General features: G+C 42.7%; 1 protein-coding gene across 1 annotated transcript in view; it reads left to right on the plus strand.

Annotated features, from left to right (window-relative positions):
* KCNU1 (potassium calcium-activated channel subfamily U member 1) overlaps positions 1-18,292 on the plus strand; it is a 145,995-nt gene extending 127,703 nt beyond the window's left edge. Inside the window, exons 23-27 of the mRNA XM_029937589.1 lie at positions 1,986-2,057; positions 4,685-4,824; positions 13,137-13,328; positions 15,092-15,204; positions 17,677-18,292. Coding sequence (XP_029793449.1) covers positions 1,986-2,057; positions 4,685-4,824; positions 13,137-13,328; positions 15,092-15,204; positions 17,677-18,085 — 926 coding nt within the window. The 3' untranslated portion in view covers positions 18,086-18,292. The remainder of the gene's footprint in view (positions 1-1,985; positions 2,058-4,684; positions 4,825-13,136; positions 13,329-15,091; positions 15,205-17,676) is intronic.
* The last annotated feature ends 2,892 nt before the right edge of the window (positions 18,293-21,184 follow it).

Consider the following 21,184-nt stretch of genomic DNA (forward strand, 5'->3'; position numbering starts at 1 on the left):
ACTCTTCACACTTCTAGCATTGTACAGACTGTCTTTAAATATTGGCAGAAGGAAGAAGGAAGAAAAGGTGCATAAAGCAGAGAAAGCATCTTACACAGTTCTGAGATAAAGTAAATCTCAGCTACCCCAGTCTTCCTGCATTCCTGAAATTTCAGAAGTTTTGTTTTAAGGAAAAATGATTTAAGGTGTCCGATCCCATTACAAATAAGATTTACCAATGCACAAGAATATCTGATCCCTAGCTATGATGTAAGCCTTCCTCTTAAATAGCTGTATGAACAAGGTTAGCCTTCTGGTCTTCCACCTCCCCACTGGAAGTTAGAGGGTTTAATAAATGCATAAGGCTCCTGCCAGTTCTACCTGGAAACCAAATGGGTTGGGAGCTTCCTGTGGAGGGTCAGGTTTTATCCTGAACCCACCTTGAAGCATGACTCTGAGCCTTCATGGCTCTCAGAAACATAGTCATTGTACTCTGACTATTAACAAGAGGTGGCTCTTACTGAATGCCTTGGAGAGATGAGGAGGTGGTAAATATTGTAGTACATAACATTCCCTCTGAAAAGAAATCTCTTTTTGGGTTGGTTCTTTCCCCCTCTCCCCATCTCAGCAGCCCTCCAGTTGTCTCTCTGTCAACCTGTCTTACCACCTTGCTCATCTCCACTCACTCCATATCTCCCTCCCTCCCTTGCCATGTGCCTGACTCAGAAAATAGCAGCTGCTCTTCCAAAGCAGCAGAGAATTTTAATTACAAAAGAATTTTTACCTTTCAGGGTAGTTTGTCCCTGTTACATAGCATTCTCAGAAAGGTTCAAGAAAGACAACCAACAGTTTTAAAGCATCACTTCCAATGAGATAATTATGCATGGGTTTCTTTTTTAAGTGGACCCCAGTTTCCCCTCACTTTCTTCCCTTTTCATTCTTTACATTTTTTTAGTTGGGCTGGGAGACCAAAACTTTGGTGTTCTGCTTGGTTTTGCCCCTGTCCATTGTTCCCTGCAAGGGAACACTGTGTTTCAGGCTGGTGCCGTGCATCGCTGTGTTTTGGAGTCAATGCCCACAGACGAAGTGAGTTGGGGCTCACCTCCTAACACAGGAGGGCAATCTGTCTGTAAACTGAAGCAAAGCCCAGAGGCCCCAAGTGACATCCTGGCCATCTTTAAGGAAGTCCCTAGGCATTTAGGATTGAGGCAAGCCAACCAGAGATGGGAGGCAGCCAGTTCAGCTAAAGAAGAAAGAAGACAGGAGCAGTGCCTAATGGGCACCCAAGGAACCCAGAGAGCATCTCATAGAAGCCAAGAGCACTCAGAGCCAGAAACCAGTGGTAGTATCTTCAGAAGCACTGGTAGAGCAGCACCACTATTCATGTTTCCTAAAAGTTCTGCCAGCAAATGGATGTGGTTTGAGGCACAGCCTGCCTGAGCCAATCCCCAGCACTACCACTCCATGGATAATAATCATAGTTACATTATACCATAAATAAGCAACTACTGAGAGAGCTTTACCTTTTTTGTAGTTCGTTTGAAATGCCATTTAAGGGGCACCTGGGTGCCTCAGTCAGTTGAGCATCCGACTTCAGCTCAGGTCGTGATCTCACAGTTCATGAGTTCAAGCCTCATGTCGGGCTCTGTGCTGACAGCTCAGAGCCTGGAGCCTGCTTCAGATTCTGTGTGTCTTTCTCTCTCTGCCCCTTCCCTGTTCACACTCTGTCTCTCTGTCTCTCAAAAATAAATAAGTGTAAAAAAAAAAAGAAAAAAAGGAAATACCATTTAAAACACACACCACTTCTCTAAAAGGAGATGCTGAGGAGGCCCCAATTTTCTTTCCCTATATATAGAAAAAAGAAAGGACTTGGGCATGAGAGTAACTTTGTTGAGATAAAGCATCAAGTTACGTGGCATAAATTTACATCTTTGCCAAGTTTTATAACTTTGTTTGCACTGATCAATCTCTTTTCTTCTTTGTTGTTGCCTGTGTGTCCACAAAAGGGACTTTAGAGTCTTTTGGCGACTTTCCTGAGACCCCAAAATACCGGAGAATCCCCATCCTCACTGAACTGAGTAAGTTGTGTTTTAAGGACAAAATTCAAGGGAGAAATCTTCGTGATCTAAGAATCCACAGTCAAAGGATGGAAGAATCAGAATGGGGCCCGGAGAGACACTAAATGTTTGACTAGACATTACATTGGGCTTTTACACAGCTGGTGACATCATCAGGCAGAGCCTGTTATACCTGGGTGTCAGGGTACAGGAATAGCATCTGCCTTCTCCTCTTGTTCAGATACCAGGCGAGGGAGACCAGCCACGGGCTCAGTCTTGTTTGGAGGAAATCTTTTGTGGGAGGAACCATGGGTTTGAAGACCACTAGGAAGAATCTCCCAGTATTCACTTCCCTACCCATCTTGGGACTTTAAATCGGGCATCTTCCTTTCTTGTAGTGATACCGGGGCTGGGATACAAGGGTGATGCAGATGAGGCACTTGGGGTACAGATTTTTAAGGATGTGCCCACTCCTGGGGTTCTGAAATTTTGTGTCCCAGGTATCTCCCTTGGATCATCTGAATCTTGGTTCTGAGTGATGTTCTTCTAAAATGAAAATACCTCATGCAGAAATACCAGAATAAGCTGTTATCTCTCACCAACACCCTATGGGAAATGGACATATATGAGACTTTCCTAGATGTGGGGAACTTTGGGGGTAGGAAGAACAGTAGGGAAGGCAGCAAAGGTGTCTGTGCATTTGGAGATATGTTTGTGAAACAACAGGGGACACACTGGGATTTGTATACTAGCAATAAGTGATGAGAAGAGGGGAAGACACAAAAGAGGGGCATGGTGTCTTTAACAAAGATTAGAACCTGAAGCTGTCAGCTGCAGTTCTTATTTATATTTTATTTTTCTACCCGTTTGAATCATCTTTAACCCAAAGTGTGGATACACTAAGGACATTGATTAGAGGACTGTGATATAAGTTGGAGTGGTTAGGAGGGGACCAAGCAAGCTTCTCACTGGCCCCAAAGTACATCTAGTCACCCTCCAGGGACCTACAGCTTTGTTCAACTGAAGACTTTCTGGCAACAGGCAGCCCTTTCAAATGAGTCTAACAAATCACCTGTCAGCTCCCTCGGTTTTTTGTTCTTTGACTGGCTGGAAAGGGTCAAAATGACATGAGAGCTGCAGGCCTGACTGCCAGAACTTTGGTACAGAATGTCCAGTGGCATGCAGGAAAATGGCTAGGAGAGCAGAGGCCAGTAATGACACAGCAAGATTTGGACAAGGGCTCCTGGAATATGTGTGCATGTGGAGGGTTGAAATGCAAGGAGAAAACAGTGTATGTACATAAGAGGTGGATAGATATTAGTCAGACATTGCTCATCTTTTATAAAACCAAAGAGTGACTTAAAGAATTAAGGAATAATCCAGTCTTAGGGATGTATTCTGCCTTGTATGCCTAGTAGGTCTGGTTTGATCTGTAATCTGTCAAGAATTGTGAAGGATGTAAGACCTTATGCTACTTGCAAACCAATAAGTTATCCTGCCAGTTCCATGGATACAGGCAGAAGACACAGGACCCCTGGGACGGAGATAAAGAACAGTTTATTACTCAGAGAAGTGGCACAGCCAGAGTACCATCAGTCCTGTGCTGCTTGCCCAAGGCCTCGTTCCCATGGGGTGGCATGACAAGGATTATACCTGTACCAACCATGGATTGCTTTGTAGGAGAGAAACCCTGGGCTTTGGGAACCAAAATCTTTTAGAAGAGGCAGTAAGTTTGATTCCCCTTGCTCTGGTGAGGGTTATTATCTCTATCTTCCAAAGCTATTTGGTCTTCAGAGATTTTTGAAAAAATAATCTTGGAACAACAGTAATCAGTGTTCCTTTTGTGCTCTCCACAGTGACCAGTTGCATTTCCTTCAGAGGCTTCCTGCAGGGATCTGAGTTGCAGCCAGAGCAAGGGTAGACATGCTAATTGATAATTCGGCCAGTGCTACAAGGGCCCCAGTTAGGAGGATTCTCTAAGCCCTGCTATTCAAGCATGAATCAGCAGCATAAGCAACTGGAAGCTGGAAGCTTGTTGGACACCTAGAATCCCATTCTCACCCCCAGACACAGTGAATCATAATCTGTGTTGTAACAAGATCCCCAGGCGTTTCATATGCACATAAATTTTGAACGTTATTGCTTTAACTTATTCTAGACCCAGATAACTCTAAAACCCCAAGTGAATACCAAGGTATCTAAGACGTAGTGTTATAAAAAATATCTATATGATCATATGTTCCCATTTATGTCTATTATCCCAGTGCAGTTACTGAGAGTGCCCCTTTTTATCTCCAAAAGTGTCCTGGTTTGAAAGACAAATTATATGAAGGTGACATTGGAGACATTTGTTTGGAGGAACTGGGTATGAGGTGCAAGGATATACTCTTGATGATGAAGGTACCCAAGATGGATATACATCTTTAGGGGAGGAAGATACTTGGAAAGAAAATAAATTATAGATAGATAGCTATAGATATAGATAGATAGATATTAGATATACTGAAGTAAGGGCAGATCCCACATTGGCCCCAGAGTGGACGTCAAATTCTTTGATTAGTGGTCATCCCTTGGCCTGCTTTGTATGGAAGTCTCATATTCGTAAGCTGGTCTGTCTTCCTTTCTTTTTTTCCTTCTTTGCCTCACAGAAAATCCTTCCAATATCCACTATATTGAACAGCTGAATGGACTGGTTGAATCCTTTTCCGGGACAGGCCTGCATCTCAGCACATCCTTTGCCACAGGCAGTGTCTTTTCTGGCAGCTTCTTGGATTCCCTCCTGGCCACTGTAAGTGCAGCTGAGCTGAACCTGCAATGCCAAACCCCTTGCAGAGGGAAGAAAGGATGGCTAGGGCTTACGGAAATGATGAGAATTCCTCACAGTTCTGAGTTCTCTTGGATTTTCCCCCAAAAGCTTGTTCACATACATTATTTCATCTTTTTTCACAACTACCTGTCAAGGGGAGCCAAGTGTTCACATTTTCAAAATTCCAAATGTGTTCTGGTCCTTAGGATGAGAGCACTTGGTACCAGGAGGAATGAGCGCCTAAAGGGGAGGGCGCCTGCCTTTGAGCTTCAAGTGCATCTTAGCAGACCAGGTTCTGGTGTCAGAACTCATGACATACTCCTTTCTCCTCTCACTAAAAATATCTTGAACCGCTTATGCAGGACTCAGTAATAAAGGGGCAGGGGGACTAGGAGAAACACTTTGGCCTTTGGCGATATGAGTTTTGTTCAGAACTATGTTCATCCTCCCTCCATGCCACCCCTCTCCTGGGATGCTTTGTCTTATTTTGTTTTGTTTTGATGTTTATTTATTTTTGAGAGAGAGAGACAGTGGGAGAAGGACAAGAAGTGAGAGGGAGAGAATCCTAAGCAGGCTCCATGCTTCCAGGGCAGAGCCTAATGCGGGGCTCAAACCCACAAACGGTGAGATCAGGACCTGAGCAGAAATCAAGAGTTGGACGTTCAATGGTCTGAGCCATCCAGGTGCCCCCTGTGGTGCATTTTTGACTATGTAGTTAATCTTCAGCTCTCAACACTTCTTTAGCCTCTGAGCCGGTCCCTCGTCTCCACTCCGGTATTTTTATAAGTAGAATTAAATACACTGTAAGAAAACAAACTCTATCCAGGGCACACTGTTCTAGGTGCCAGGAGTACGGTAGTGATGAGACAGACAAGTCTGTGCCCATGTAGAACTTGGAGTAGTGGAGGAGCTTAGGGTAAACGTGACAGGGGCACCTAGGTGGCTCAGCCACTTAAGCCTCCAACTCTTGGTTTCAGCTCAGGTCATGATCTCACGGTTCGTGAGGTTGAGCCTCCCATTGAGCTCTGTGCTGACAGTGCGGAGCCTGCTTGGAATTCTCTCTCTCCCTGTCTCACTCCGCTTCCCCTACTTGTGCTCTCTCAAAATAAATAAATAAAACTTAAAAAAAGAACATGAACATGATAAGTAAGGGACATATGTGGCTTGTCAGATATAAGGGCTAAGGTAATGTGAGATAAGAAGTGTAGGGGTTAGGAAAGGAGTTGAAAGTTTCAGTAGCATGGCCAGAGAAGGAAGGCAACACTGAAATGGTGGCATGTGAGGCCAGCCCTGGAAGAAGAGAGTTCGTGTCATTCTGATCTTTGAGGAGAAACACTCCAGGCAGAGGGAAGAAGGGAAAAGGCAGTGAGGTAGAAGTGCTCTTGTGTTCAGGGAATTGGACTAACACACAAAATCTGTACATCACCATCTGACACACTGCAAGAACTCCTCCAAAGGAAACCTTCTTACTTCCCAGATTCCTCTCCAGCTTTTCCAAGGGAAGGGCTGCAGAGTGGCTGCATATCAGTATATAGATGCACAGGGTTCAGAACCCACCCAGCTTGAGCCCAGCTCGCAGCCTTCTGTGCTTCCGTGTGGAAAGGGCATCATTCCTGAGTTGTACAGATGCCTCAGAGGCACAGATTGCACTTTTTAGGGGAGCGTGGCTGGGCCGTATGCACTGCACTCACGGCAGGAGGGCCCCGTTGGTCCAGAGGGGATTACCTTGCCTTGGGCTCCGCTTCCCTAAGCCTTGTGGGGGAGAGGCTGTCATAAATCCCATCAAGCTTTCAGAGAGATAAAACTGTGTCCGTGATAGTTTAACATTAAACAAGTTGGTAGACTATGAATTTCCCAAAGGGTTAGGCAGCTTTCAGCCTTGACTGAGCCAGGAGCCCAGTCAGGTGACTTTGCTGGGAAGGTGGCTCTGTCAGAGAGAGGGTCTTACCATGTCTGTCATTGATATGTCAGTTCCCTTGCCGGTAATTAATGACTGAAGTGTCAGGCAGGAGGTGACTTTGGATGAACTGGACCGTCTGCAGGACACCTTTTCAATGGGGCTAAGATCCCAGGTCTTCTCAGAGATCCCTAGAGGGCAGGCAGCTTTGTGCCTTAAATGAAAGTGAAGCCTTAATTAAACGCCATTGGCCCACAGAAGCAGGAACAAAGTCACAGGCTCTATTTAGAACTAGTGGGAAGAACCGGATAGGCAGAGAAGGGCTGAGAGAGTAGAAATGAAAACAAATGAACGCATAATGTCAGCCAGCATAGGAGACACAAACTCCGTCATGAGAGGCAGCAGCTGGGCCTCTTACCACTCACTGTGGGACCTGTGGCTGCACTATGGGCCCTCCTCCCAGGCTGCCTTAGCTATTCCACCATTGGGCTTCTCAGTGGGAAAGGACAAGCTCGTCCTCCTGGACAAGGAAATAAGCTATGGAAGAACTCAGGAGTCTTTTCTGAGGACCTACAGTGAAATCTGTGGGAAAGAGAAAAAGCCACATGCTGTAGTTTGATGCGGGGGAGAGTCCCATGAGGTCATAAGCCACACCAGACCATCACTTTGTCTGTAAGGACAAACACCTAGTTTAAACGCCTAGTGTAAGACTAGCACTTGGTCAACAGAACATGGGGTGGCATAGCAATGGAGCTTCAGGGAAAGCCTTTAGGTCACAGGGGCTGGCTTGGGTCTTGACCCTCTGCATATCTACCTAGTGACCTTCTGCCCCAGCTCTTGAATCCTTAATGATGTACGACACAACAAAATGAACACACTTTAATGTTATTTAGAGCTCCAAACCCAAATCTCTGACCATGATGAGCTGAACTAGACCTTTGAAAATAATCAGGTAACACTGCCCACTCTTGTTTCCTTTGCCCTTATGTCTGGTGCTACTGGGCCCGCCTGGCTTTCTAAGGGTGGGGGTGACTTCTTGTTGTCCAGCCACATAGAAGGAAAGAGCCCACAAGTCAGACCTGGGCCTCCAATTCTATCGTCTCCCCTCTTCTGAGTACCATTTGATGTTGGCTGGCCTCCTGACCTGACCCTTGATCTTGTGGAAATGAGACAGTGGCCTTGGAAATGTTCGTCAGCCCTCGGCTTTATTCTCCATTCATATCAGAGCATCTTTGTACTCAGAGGAGGAGGGGGGAAGGCAAAGATCTTGGTCTCCCCTTCAAGTTAGGATGGCACTTGCAAACTCCATCCAGTTCCTGTAGCAGACACTATAAAGGGTCAGCTTCTCTGCCTGCAGACCATACTATGGCCATTTCCCAGCACAGACCTGGAGGCAACTTTTTCCAACAAGTTCTGTTGTTAGGGTAATGTTAGTAATCAGAGCAATAACTGTGATAGGAATAATAATATCTCTGAAGCACTTACTTTGGGTCAAGGTCTTTGCTAAGAATATTACCAGCCAATACCATGGTTAACCCAATTAGGAGAATACAATTATGAGCCTCATTTTACAGATGAAGAGTCTGAGGCTTAGAGGGATACAGAAAGTGCCAAAGTCACAGCAGTTACAGGTGACATGCTGGTTTTCAAACCCCACTTTCATGATTCCAGAGTCAGACCCCACTGTCAGCGTCCTGTCCTTCTAGAAATCCCTGTGATTATGAGTGCGCCTCCAGTGCACTGACTTTTACGTTTTGCTGAAAGGTATCTGCCTCCCAGCGTGCTCAGGAGCTGCTGTGCAGACAAGCAGGGAGGTCCCCCTGGGGCATGCCCACCCCATCATGGCATCCCTGCCCTGCCTGCACCCCTCCCCCCAAGTCAGAACAACTCGGCTTTCATTTGCACTGTGTGTGAGCCTTCTGCCTCAGCTGTGATTCAAAGGAGGCTTTCTCTTGTTAAGATCTGAAGGCCACTCCTAGAAGTTAGAATATATGACAGATAGAGGCATAATATCAAAGAAGCAGAATCCCCTCCACTCTTCTGAGACAGATATCCAGTTTCTGGTCATAAGTCCTGCGTGAGGGATAGGGGTCCACCATCCCACCCCATTTTGCATGTGCCTCTTGTCTCATAATTCCCCTTCCCAAGAAACACCTCCCAGGCGGCTCTTCCAAGCTGCCACTCAGCTCAGGGCACCAGGAGATCTGTCCCTGCTGCTGCAGGGTCAGAGGGTGTAAGTCAGGTTTTGTTCCCCCGATGCCCATACTTACGACACAGAAGGGCAAAGCAGGGAACAGACGCTTTCAGAACAGATTCCCCTCAGGAAAAAGGCAGCTAACGCCGCACTCATGTCTGAAACAAGATTAGATCACAGGTCTGGACTCCGACTTCTCTACCTTTTCCTCCATCCCCCCTTAATAAAGGCAAAGGAATGAATGTGTGAGTCCCGAGGATGGAACCAAGCCTGAATAACGTGCCGTGAGGTCATCACTGCTTATACTGAAGTTTTGTTTTGGACTTCATGTAGCTTGTCATCCTATCCCCTGATACACCGGCGATTTTTTTTTTCCAACATAAAATAATAGTGTTTCCCTCCAAATCGGATATAGCTGACACTATGGCTTCAAATAGCCTCTGGTATACTCCTGTAAACTGCTCTCTTGTAAGCTGGGAAAACATGTCTGTGAAACATAATTCATATTCACTTTTAATCCTCTCTCAGCTCACTGCGATAAAAAAAAGTATACGGCATGGGAGCACCTGGGTTGCTCAGTCAGTTGAGCGTCCAACTCTTGGTTTCTGCTCAGGTCATGATCTCACAGTTCGCAAGTTCAAGCCCCTGCATCAGGCTCTGCACAGACACTGTGGAAGCCTGCTTGAGATTGTCTCTCTCCCTCTCTCTCTGCCCCTCATCCCTGCACGTGCACACTTGTGTGTGCTCTTTCTCTCTCTCTTTCTCCCGCTCTCTCCCCCTTGCCCCTGTGGGCGCACGTTCTCATTCTCTCTCTCCCTCAAAATAAATAAATGAACTTAAAAAAATATATGGAGAGACACTCAGATCCATAAACAGATTCCTGTATAGCTTTATAACATTCGAGCTTCAGAACTGGACATGAACATAGGGAACGGTTTCCTTACTTGTAAGAAGATTGCAGCTCACAGGAGGTACTTGCAGTTTTCCTGCCATAGAGTCTCATTTTCTATTAGAAATATTTAATAAGAATCTTTGGTCTTAAGGCCTTTTGAGGTAGATTTTCAGAATAAAAAGCAGCAAGTAGCTAGGACGTTACAATCTATGTTATTAAGAACTATTGTAGGTGATGAGAGAGACCTCAAGCTTCATTGTAGCTAAAAGTGAAAACACTTTGGGCTGCAATGTTTTCTAACACTGGAAGTCCACATTCTAGTAAATCTGATTATCAGAAACACTCTCCAAGTTTAAAATATGTGAAGCACATTTCAATATTCGTATTTTCTTGAGAAAGAAAAAAGACAAAAAGGAGGAAGGAAGGGGAGAGAGGGAGGCCAATAGCAGAGAACCCCGAATAGTAAGAATACTGGATGAGGTCTCAGAATAAGGATGATGTGTAAATCCCATTATGTTCCCCAATATAGAATTGCAATCCTTTTGATCTCGAAACTGAAGAAATGATTGATTCAAAAGCTAAGCCTCTCTCTTTTAAATATGTAAAGTACATGTTTCCCGAGAGCCCATGACATCAGAATAACCCTAGAATTTACACCTTAGCTTTCATCAGTAGAGAATTATTCTAACAGCATTATGTTTGATCACTGCACACTATGGCCACTTGCTCTTAAACGGATTGTGGCTCAACCTGGATTTACATCCCTTGTTCACCTCTGGATTTCAGGGAGCCAGTTCTGTAAGCTCCCTTCTAGGTGGTAGCAACATGGAACAAAAAAGAAATGTTAAGTAGAAGACCACCAGTCACAGTATCCTTCAGTCAGGACATTTGAAGTCCTCTTTTAATCTGAAAACTTTTTTTTTAAACTTATTTTCTTTTTATTCTCTCTTAATTCATATAGCTTGAATTATTTCCTAGGCCCTTTTGTCCCAGTGGTCTCTACATTTTGCTAGAAATGTTTATTTGTTAAAAATCAATAGCCAATTGCAGTCAATATTATAGCTTTGAACACCTGCTTTGTTCAATGCACCCTTGAGAACATGAATGTTAAGTAGTCAAAGTCTGTCCTCTGAGCAGCGTATCATTTAAGGGAGTGTTGCCCAGAACAGAATTTAGTAATGTGTGCAGTGGATCGTATTTCATCCCACAAAAATATTCTAAGGTGGTTTTTATCATGTCAGTGTTAAAGGTTGTGAAACTGGTTTCTGAGAAAGAACACATGAATTGACAAAGGTGTTCAGCTGGGATATATCAGTCCAAGATTCAAAGTCAAGTGTGCTTCAGAAAAAACGACCAACTATAAAATGCAGAAGGATGAAACGACCCAAAGGCCAGTGGCTGTGGGATCACAAAGAAAGGAAAACTTCATTCTGATGAAGAGACCTCCATAAAGTTCACCAAGTTGATGAGCGATAAGATGTACCAGAGTAAAGGCATGAAGGAGTAAATATGTAGCTTCAGCAACAGATAAGACTCTTGAGCAGCGACGGCACCATTCACAGAGGAGATGAGCTTGTTTTTACAGCAAGGGTTATGACACTGAAGGTTTTAGGAGGTGGATGGCATGATTTGATTCGTGTTTGAGAGAATCTCTCTGGAAACATTTTGAACAAGGATTCCAAGTGAGAAGGAAGGAAGGCAGGAAGATTAGTAAACAGGCACCCATCATAATTCAGTCTGCAGAAGAGGAGGCCCTGAAATTGAAAGTAGAGAAAATGAATGGTGAAATTTCTAAGACAGTAACAATTGAGATCATTCCTATTTTACTTTTAAGGTTTCTATTTACTTTTGGGGGGGAGCAGAGAGAGCGAGAATCCCAAGCACGTGAAATCATGATCTTAGCCAAAATCAAGAGTCGGACACTTAACCAACTGAGCCACCGGGTACCCCATTATTTTTAATTAAAAAATTACTAATTTTTCTATAGGTAATATATAAACCTATGAATTCTCATGTCCACTGGAATAGAAGTATAATTTAGATAAAAGAACATTTAAAACCCTATGTATTCAGATTTGAGAAAATCTAATGGGTAATGTATTACAGTGCTATCTACTTGTATGCCAATGCCCAGGTTACACTGACTATGGTAGGAATCCTTTGGAAAAGGATTTGGAAAAGGAGTTTAAGAAAATAGTAGGGTCAGGGGAGCCATGAGTGGCTCAGTCAGTTAAGTGTCTGACTCTTAGTTTCCGCTCAGGTCATGATCTCACAGTTCATGAGTTCGGGCTCTGCTATGTCAGCATGGAGCCTGCTTGGTAGTCTCTCTCCCTCTCTCTCTGTCTCTACCCAACGTGTGCTTGCTCTCTCTCACTCTCTCTTTCAAAATAAGTAAACTTAAAAAATTAAATATAACAAAATAGCTAGGGTTATTCAGACTCTAAGTAGTTTCAAAATAAGCAGTTTTCCCACATATCCTCATTTGGTTTTATCCTGATGCCAGAGATTCCAAAATTCCATCCATTTATTCAACACTTATGATTTGTGTTGTAGCTCCACACAAGAACTGTGGGAGATCTAAATATTAATAAGACCCAAGGCCATACCTGTCTTCAAGTGGGTCACAATCAAAAGGAATACAAGTGGATTCACATCCAGAAGATTCAATTATAGATGACAGTAATCATGTCAGTAGTCCCTCGGGAGAAATATATATAGAAGTCTCACTAAATACCTAGTTTAAATGTATGTTGATGATTATTAGGGTATCTGTGGCCTAACACACTCCTCTGACTATTTTTGGAAGACATCATTGGTGTCAGTATCATTACTGACACCCATTTTTTTCTTCTGCTGCAGTGTAAGCCCTGAGGGAGTAAGAAATGGGTTACTCGGCACTTCGCCTAACCCAGTGCCATACCTGAACTGCCAGCTTTTAGTTGATTTTAATAATCATAATGAGAGGGGCACCTGGGTGGCTCAGTCGGTTAAGAGTCTGACTTCAGCTCAGGTGGTGATCCCGCTGTTCCTGAGTTCGAGCCCCGTGTTGAGCTCTGTGCCTACAGCCGAGAGCCTGGAGCCTGCTTCTGATTCTGTGTGTGTGTGTCTCTCTTTCTCCCCCTCCCCCACTCATGCTCTGTCTTTCTCTATCTCTCAAAACTAAAAAAAATAATGATAATGAGAGACCCTGTTTTACATCATTGGGTCCATTTCCATCAGTGATGTACCCCCTAAATCTCCAAGACTGTACACGTCCACACTTTCTGTGCTGTCTCTTCTGACTTTGCACATGGCTTGTCCTTGTCTTCCAGGCCTTCTACAATTACCATGTCCTGGAATTACTTCACATGCTGGTGACAGGAGGGATAAGTTCCCAGCTGGCACAATTTTTGGATAAGAGTTTCTGTGGGCTGAACCAAAGCTGCACTTCGGCTGTGTCTGGAAGAACGCGGTGTAAGCTGGGGCTTCTGTCCTTAAATGAAACCATTTTGTCAGACATTCAAGTGAGTCTACTCCTACCTTCATAAGGGTTCCCACTTCCTTACCATTCTGGGTTTCTGAAAATGATTCAGGCTATTTGGATTCCTAGATAGCCTATAGCATAAAAATAATACCAACAAATAATACAACCTTATATTCATATTATATAATTCACAGTGACTTTTCATGTGCTGTGTTTATTTTTTGCAACAATTCCAGGAGGTATATAAGGCAGTTGTTACTATCCCCATCTTTCAGATAAAAAAATCCAAGTCTGCAGGAAGCATCTGAGAGGTCTAATAACTTTGTACCCAGCAAGGTATTAGTAATAACTCTAATAGTTAATATTTACTGAGCATTTTCTCTGTGCCTATCTGCTTTGTTTTTGTGGTTGTTATTTATTTAATCTGTCCAAGGATTTAGATGGTAGGAATTGTTATTAACTGCATTGAACAGATGAAGAAGCTGAGACCCAGAGAAACAAGGACTTTCCTAAGATACCGTTATGTCCCACTGGAAAAGCAGGGTTCCCCCCAAGGCAGTCTGACCCAGGGTCTGCCCACTCTTCCTCCACCCGAGCTGACAAAGAAATCTGATCATGGCAGCTGAAATCAGGAACAAGGATTCTGTGTTTGGGTCTCAGATTCTGATTCAGCTATGTAGTGGAAAATGCTTGAATGCTCTTAGCCCACTGAGCTAGTGAGCAGTAGATTATGGCAAGGGGAAAACAGATCATTAAGGAAGTTTCCAGTGGGGCATCTGGGTACTTGTTGATCAGATTGGAGTCTAGCCTGGGAATGAGTAATCTACTTATCAGTGCCTTTTGGTTTAGCTGTGATTGACATTACATTTAGCTCTCCACCAGTTGTCAGGGGCAGGGATTTATAAGGAAATATTTTTCATCTTTCAGAGGACATCAGTAGAAACCTCTTCACAAGGAGCAGTTTCTTCCAGATCTCTGTACTTGATATGTCTTAACAGATACTGCCAAAAAGGGAAAACCCATGTTCTGTACATCTGAATTCCAGGTGCAAACAATATTGCCAAGTTCCCGTAGCACAGTCTGGTCCTTGGCATTTCTGTGCTCTTGGGTTCCTCATCCGAGACTGATGTACGAGTGATTATTTCCCCGGGACAACTGCTGCCAGCAACCTGTCACCGTCAGAGGTGACAGTGGACTGGCCAACAACCCTGTCCTTCCTTTCTCCACTTACATATCTTGTCCTCACTTTGTTCTTTACCCTCAAGAATCACATAATGAAATAAACTGTTCTCAGGTGACTTCACTGAATCCGTTTGCTGCTGCTTTGACCATGTTGTCTCATGGGGCCCTCGTTGGCTATAGTCTGAGAACAGTGTCGAGAAGAATGGTTGGAATTGTATGCTGTTTGTAGAGTTGGATAAGATGATCGCTCTCTCGAGGTCCCTTTATATCCCAACCCATTATATAGTTTGAAAACCGAACTTCCCAACCTGGCATTCATTGTTACTTCTTAATGGTTACCAAAACAGAAGTAGTAATAAAAACTAACATAACAACATGCTCCACCACACCCACAAGAAGCTCTGGAAGGCCATGGTGATAAAAAAAAAATCACTGGGATTAAATGCTTAGAACTAATCATAAACCTAATTTCCTACGTGACACCACCACCATGAAAGATATTAGGAAATGGCTTTTGGGTCTTCCAAACTTTTACTATGAGCAAAGATAACTTTCCAGTAAGTGCTTGTTATTGCTTAATTAAAGTACCAACAGACACATGTTTTTCTCTTTTCTCCCCAGCCAAGAAAGACATTTGGGCAAGTGTTCTGTGGCTCATTGGATACGTTTGGGATCCTGTGCCTTGGTTTATACCGCATGATAGATGAAGAGGAAAACAACCCAGAACAAAAAAGGGGAGTATGCTAGTTTAGAAAGTAGTACCCATCTATCCAAGCATAGGAGACAAAGCAACTTTATTTGATGTGAGAAAAAAAAATTCCGGAGCTCAAGGTCCATAGTTACCAAGAAGGGTCCAGGGGAAGTAGAGAGTGGTGTAGGAAAAGGAAGCATGGGTGTGAATAACATGAATGAACTGATGATTGGGATACAAGTAATACTGACTATGTAAGGACAATGATGCCTGTGTTCCTAGTGACAACTAAAATGGAGACCCAGATTTTAAATCAGGGTTCTTTTGTAACTTACCCCTCATCCATCTCTATGCAACTTTTTAAATCTGAAAGCCACTGGGAAGGTTTACTTGTCTTCTGCTGGACTCATTGGGTAAAGGTTTAGACTCTCTCATTTCTAGCCTGTTGGGCTTGGTATGTATAAATTGTGGGAGCGTTATGTTCATATTTTGTTGAAAGTAAGATCAATCTGATAGCAGTGTAAGAGAACATAAAGGAAATATATGTGTGGGGCAGGAGGGGAAAAGAGAGGGTACAGTCTACAGACAATACAATAATGTAGGTCTAAACTAATATTCCCATAGTGGGAATGGCCAAGATTCAGTAGGAGAAATTTAAAACAATAGAGTAGAAGAAGGTGGGAAGAAACTTGTTCTCCTTTATAAGGGGAAAGAAACCAACTTACTCAGAGTGTAGCAGTCTTGTACGGAAAGAAAATTTCTCATCAGAGAAAGGAGGGGAAAGAATGGGTGCCAGAGCAAACATAGCCGTACTGTGCTTTAAAGAATTTATATGTAACACCAGGATCTCTCAGTAAAGTATAAGCATAGCCATTGCTGAGAGAAATGATGGAGGAAGTATTACAGGGAATTGGGAAAGAGATAAAAAGTGTAGGTTAGCTACGGAGAGGAATAGAAGAGCTTTGTTGTAGGACTGTAGAAGCAATACCCGACTCTAAAATGAAAGGACAAAGGATTGAAAATCCTGATGAAGTTAAAGAGTGGATGTACTCAGAGTACAGGAATGAAAGGGGAAAGAGTGATGGGAAGTGACAGCCAGAGAGTGATTTCTGGAAGCGTAATATTTGACCAGTGGGACTTCTCAAGAAATGATAACTTCTAATGTGTGCCCAGGAAAGTGGTTTGGAGATAAGCTTCCTGGGTAGTGGAAATGTGCCTAGCTGTTGGAGTTGTGAGCCACATAAACACTGCAGGTGTATGAAATGATAGTGGTACTGGAGTTTGAAAGAAAAAGTGTCCCAAGTGCAAGAGAGCTAAATAAACATGGAGGTCTATAGATGATACTGATGAATCAAAAGGGATGGTGATATGGTTAAAGAGTATTGATCACAAAGATGTTGGGGAGCAGTGATGTTCTGGAAGCAGCGCTGGGAAGCATGAATGATGCTGGTTTCTCTCTTTCTCTGCCTGAACTTCATGCCCTTTCTCCAATACTTCTGGAAAAGCCATGGAACATGGTACTTGGGAAAATGTGCAGGTCCACCTTGAGAGGACGTTCAGGAAGGAAATGGTATTTCTATTTCAAAGGGAGATGTAGTAGATCTTATTTAAACTATTATAGATATTATAGGGAACTCAGTGGGAAAAGTAAAAAGAGGAAGATTGTTCAGTGGAAGGAGGTCAGAGGTGCACTGAGATGGGCGTTTAGGAAATAAGAGGTGATGGTTTCGGGCAGTGGTGAAGAAATGCAGGATGAAAGACATGAAAAGTTATTCTGCCTTATTCTGTCTCAGTGTTTTTACATGAATGCTGGTATATTAACTAATTTAACTCACATTTATTGGGGATTTGCTTTGTGCCTGATACTGTGGTAAGGCATCCTGCTTGCCCTATAAACAGGGCCAGGCTCTGAGTGTTCTTTAAGATGCATTGACGTTCATGATTTGCTTACTAGTCAAAATTTTAAAGAAAACTGGTTTAATTTGTTTTCCACTGGCCACACTACATTCTGTGTGAAAGTTGGTGATGTAAGCGTTAGGGTAGTCCTAAGCCAGAATAGAAGACATAGCCAGAATGTACGTATGTAATCTTCCGCTTTTGATGAAGTCTGGCCAAGTGCTCAGTATTGTGCCAACCAAGTTCATTAGTGTAGTGGATATTAAAAACAGGGAAACTTGGAGTCTAAAGTCAACTAGAGATCAATCAGTCCACACTTCCATCCTATCCCTCTCCCATTAAAGAGGTGAAAAAAATCAGGGCCCAAAGAAGGGAGATGCCATGCCTAACCAAGGTCTTCAGAGGCAGAAGTGAATGCTGGCCTCCTAATTCCTAATCTGGGGTTTCAGTTATACTGTGCCAGGAGTGTTTACTATTAGTCAGAAACCAATGAAGCAAAGCAGAACAAAATCAATTCCTCCTCTGGCCCAGCAGACAGACTTCCTTGTTTTGGCCATCACCTATAGCCACGCCATCCTGGCCGCAGACACTCGGAAGTCATCTTTGACTTTTCTTACAGGTTTGTGATTACCCGGCCACCCAACGAGTTTAAGCTACTGTCCTCGGATCTTGTGTTTTGTGCCATCCCTTACAACACTTCTTGTAACAAAGTGGAAGATACTTCATCTCAGAGTACATACGAAATAGTAAATGTGGTGCCACTGGCATCAGAGACCGTTACAAATGTAACCTCTTCTCCTTTTGTTGGGCCGGTTAACAAGACTACAAAACAATCTTTGACTACGTCACTTCATCATGTGGAGCCAAAAACTATTTCCGCTGGTAATACTAAGCAAACTTTCTTGACTCACAGCAATAAACTATCATCCCAGACATATTTAGGTGAAACTGAAACCATGAGAGAAAATAAGAAGGAAACAATGAAGGAAATCACAGAGAATGCCCCTGCCTCTTCACAATCAAACTAGGCCTGTTGATATTCTCGACAAGTCTTAGCTTGCTACTTGTAAAGCATCTCCAGAGATGGTGACTTTGAACAGGGAAATGAAAATGGAAGGATGCCATTTTTGTGCCCATTGCTTAGTGGTTGATAAGCTAGCCTGCACGGGGGAGAGACAAAAGTCTGATCTGATCCCACTGAATCTAGACTGATAAATAAAGAAATGCATGATGAATCCTCTGTAAGTAAAGTTCATTGCTCTGTGTCCCTTGAACAGAAAATATGTTAGATTGAGCTGTGTTAAAGAGGCCCTCAGGAATTGGGTTCCTCCAATCAGGAGGTATAAGTGAGCAAGATAAAAACAATGAGAAGGACCTAGACACAGGAAAGAAGAAATAAAGAGCCCTCAAATGAAGAATCTTATATTCTTTATCCTCAAGCAGGCTAATAGGAAACTAGTGTATTTTCTCATGCTTTTTCTTTATTTCTCATGCTTTTTCTTTCTTCCTCCCTTCCTATAGGAGGTAAGAAAGATCAGACGGGGGGATGCCGGTTTGAATCAGAAACCAGTTTTTGTATAAGTAAGACCTACGCATATGCCTGGCCCAGGAATGAATACTAGCATATCCTAGGATAAGGTCCCTAGGTGAAATTGGGCAGATAGGAATATATGACCTTCCAAATTCTCTAATCTGAGCATAACCCCTTATCAGATATGTCATTTGCAAATTTCTTCTTCTGTGCAGTAGTTTGCCTTTTTCTTTTGTTGATGGTTTCCTTCAGTGTGCCTAAGATTTTTATTTTGATGTAGTCGAATAGGTTATTTTTGTTTTTTATTCCCTTGCCTGAGGAGGCATATTAAGAAAGATGTTATGACCAAACATCTTTGGTCATAGGAAATTACTGCCTATGTTTTCTTCTAGGAGCTTTATGGTTTTAGGTCTCATGTTTGGTCTTTTGTTCATTTTGAGTTTTTGTGTATGGTAAAATAAAGCGTTTCGGTTTCATTCTTTTGCATGTAGCTGTCCGGCTCTCCCAACATCATTTATTGAACAGGCTTTTTCCTGCATTGTATATTCTTGCCTCTCTTACTATCAATTGGCCATGTAAGTGTGGGTTTATCTCTGGGCTTTCTGTTTCGTTCCTTTGGTCTATATGTCTGTTTTTTTTGTATCAGGGCCATGCTCTTTTGATATTGTAGTTCTGTAATGTATCTGGAAATCTGGGATTGTGATACCTTGAGCTTTGTTCTTGTTTCTCAAGATTGCTTTGGCTATTCAGGGTCTTTTGTGGTTCCATACAAATTTTATTGTTCTTTGTTCTAAATCTGTGAAAAACCGCTACTGACACTCTGATAGAGGTCGCACTACACCCGTAGATTACTTTGGGCAGTGTGGCCATTTTAACAGTAGTAATCCTTCAACCCGTGAGCGTGGAGCATCTTTCCATTTGTATCATCTCTGCTTTCTTTCATCAATCTTTTCTAGTTTTGGGAATGCAGGTCTTTCACCTCCTTAATGATTGTTCAATTGTCACTTACAAGAGAACTGATATGAAGACAAGAGAAAATATGCAAGGAACGTAATAGAGCATAAACAATATATATATATAGGCCAGTGGATGCTAATATTTTGTGAGGTTTTGACTGTTTTGAAAATTGAATGAAAGTACAGCCTTCTTCCTCAGAAAATCAATATGTCCGTATAATCCACAAAATTCATCATGTAAGTGGGGGGAGGTCATGGATCACCCTATAGTCTATTAATCCATTGTCTTTCTAAATCTTTGATATGGGCCTTCTATAATTACTGGAGTGATCACCAGAAAGAACTTAGGGCAGGGGAGTCAGGAGACAGGAATACTTGCTTTAGATATCTAATTAAACACTTATGATCAAGTTCATAAACCTTTCTCAGCTACATTCCCCACTCATTTTACTTTTTTATAAAAGCAAAAAGTTCAGCTAGAGGATTTTGAACATTGCTTCCATACTCTTTCATTGAGCACATATATTAATTCACCATCTACTGTGTATTAGGTACTGTGTTATATGCTGAGGATAGAGCAATTACCAAGACAATGTTGCTTTCCCCATGGAGCACACACTCTATTTAGAGGCACAAAACAAACAGATTATGTCAAATACTAGGAAGGAATTAAGCATATTGATGTGATAGAGAATGTGACGATCAGGGATCGCTGGAAGGTGGGGAGAATCCTGTGGAAACACTGTTTTAGGAGAGGGAAGTTGGCATATACAAGAAAGGAAAGCAAGCCAGTATGATTACAAGATAAGGAATAAGCCATAGGAAGACTTATATGAGATGATAGTGGGAAAATGGGCAGGACCTGATTAAGAAAGATTCTCAGACCATGAAAAACAGATTACATCTGATTCTAACATGTTATCCTATCAATAAGAAGCTCTTTAGCCATTTAAAAAAATTGTAAAAACAATGTGTTACCATTTATATTTTGAAAGGTCACTCTGGGCACTTATGGTTTCAACAGTATGACTAATTGAATTCAAGTGGATTTTCTTCCTGCCACAAATTCTGAGAAGTGCTAGGTAAATTATGACACAAGGATTTTTAAACATATAGCAGTCTTTATTTTTTTTTTGAAATACTTTACTGTCAAATTGGTTTCCATATAACACCCAGTGTTTCTCCCCACAAGTGCTCCCTTCCATGACCATCACCCCCTTTCCCCCTTCCCCTCCCCCTCAACCCTCAGTTCATTTTCAGTATTCAATCGTCTCTCATGGTTTGTGTCCCTCTCTCTCCCCAACTCTCTTTCCCCCTTCCCCTCCCTATGACCCTCTGTTAGGTTTATGAGTGTAAACATATGGTATCTGTCCTTCTCTGCCTGACTTATTTCACTTAGCATGACACCCTTGAGCTCCATCCTCTTTGCTACAAATGGCCAGATTTCATTCTTTTTCATTGCCATATAGTACTCCATTGTGTATATATACCACATCTTCTTGATCCACTCATCAGGTGATGGACATTTAGGCTCTTTCCATGTTTTGGCTATTGTAAAATGTGCTGCTATGAACATTGGGCTGCATGTGCTCCTATGCATCAGCATTTCTGTATCCCTTGGGTAAATCCCTAGCAGTGCT

The sequence above is a fragment of the Suricata suricatta genome, chromosome 1 (assembly GCF_006229205.1).
Source record: "Suricata suricatta isolate VVHF042 chromosome 1, meerkat_22Aug2017_6uvM2_HiC, whole genome shotgun sequence".
Lineage (NCBI taxonomy): Eukaryota > Metazoa > Chordata > Mammalia > Carnivora > Herpestidae > Suricata > Suricata suricatta.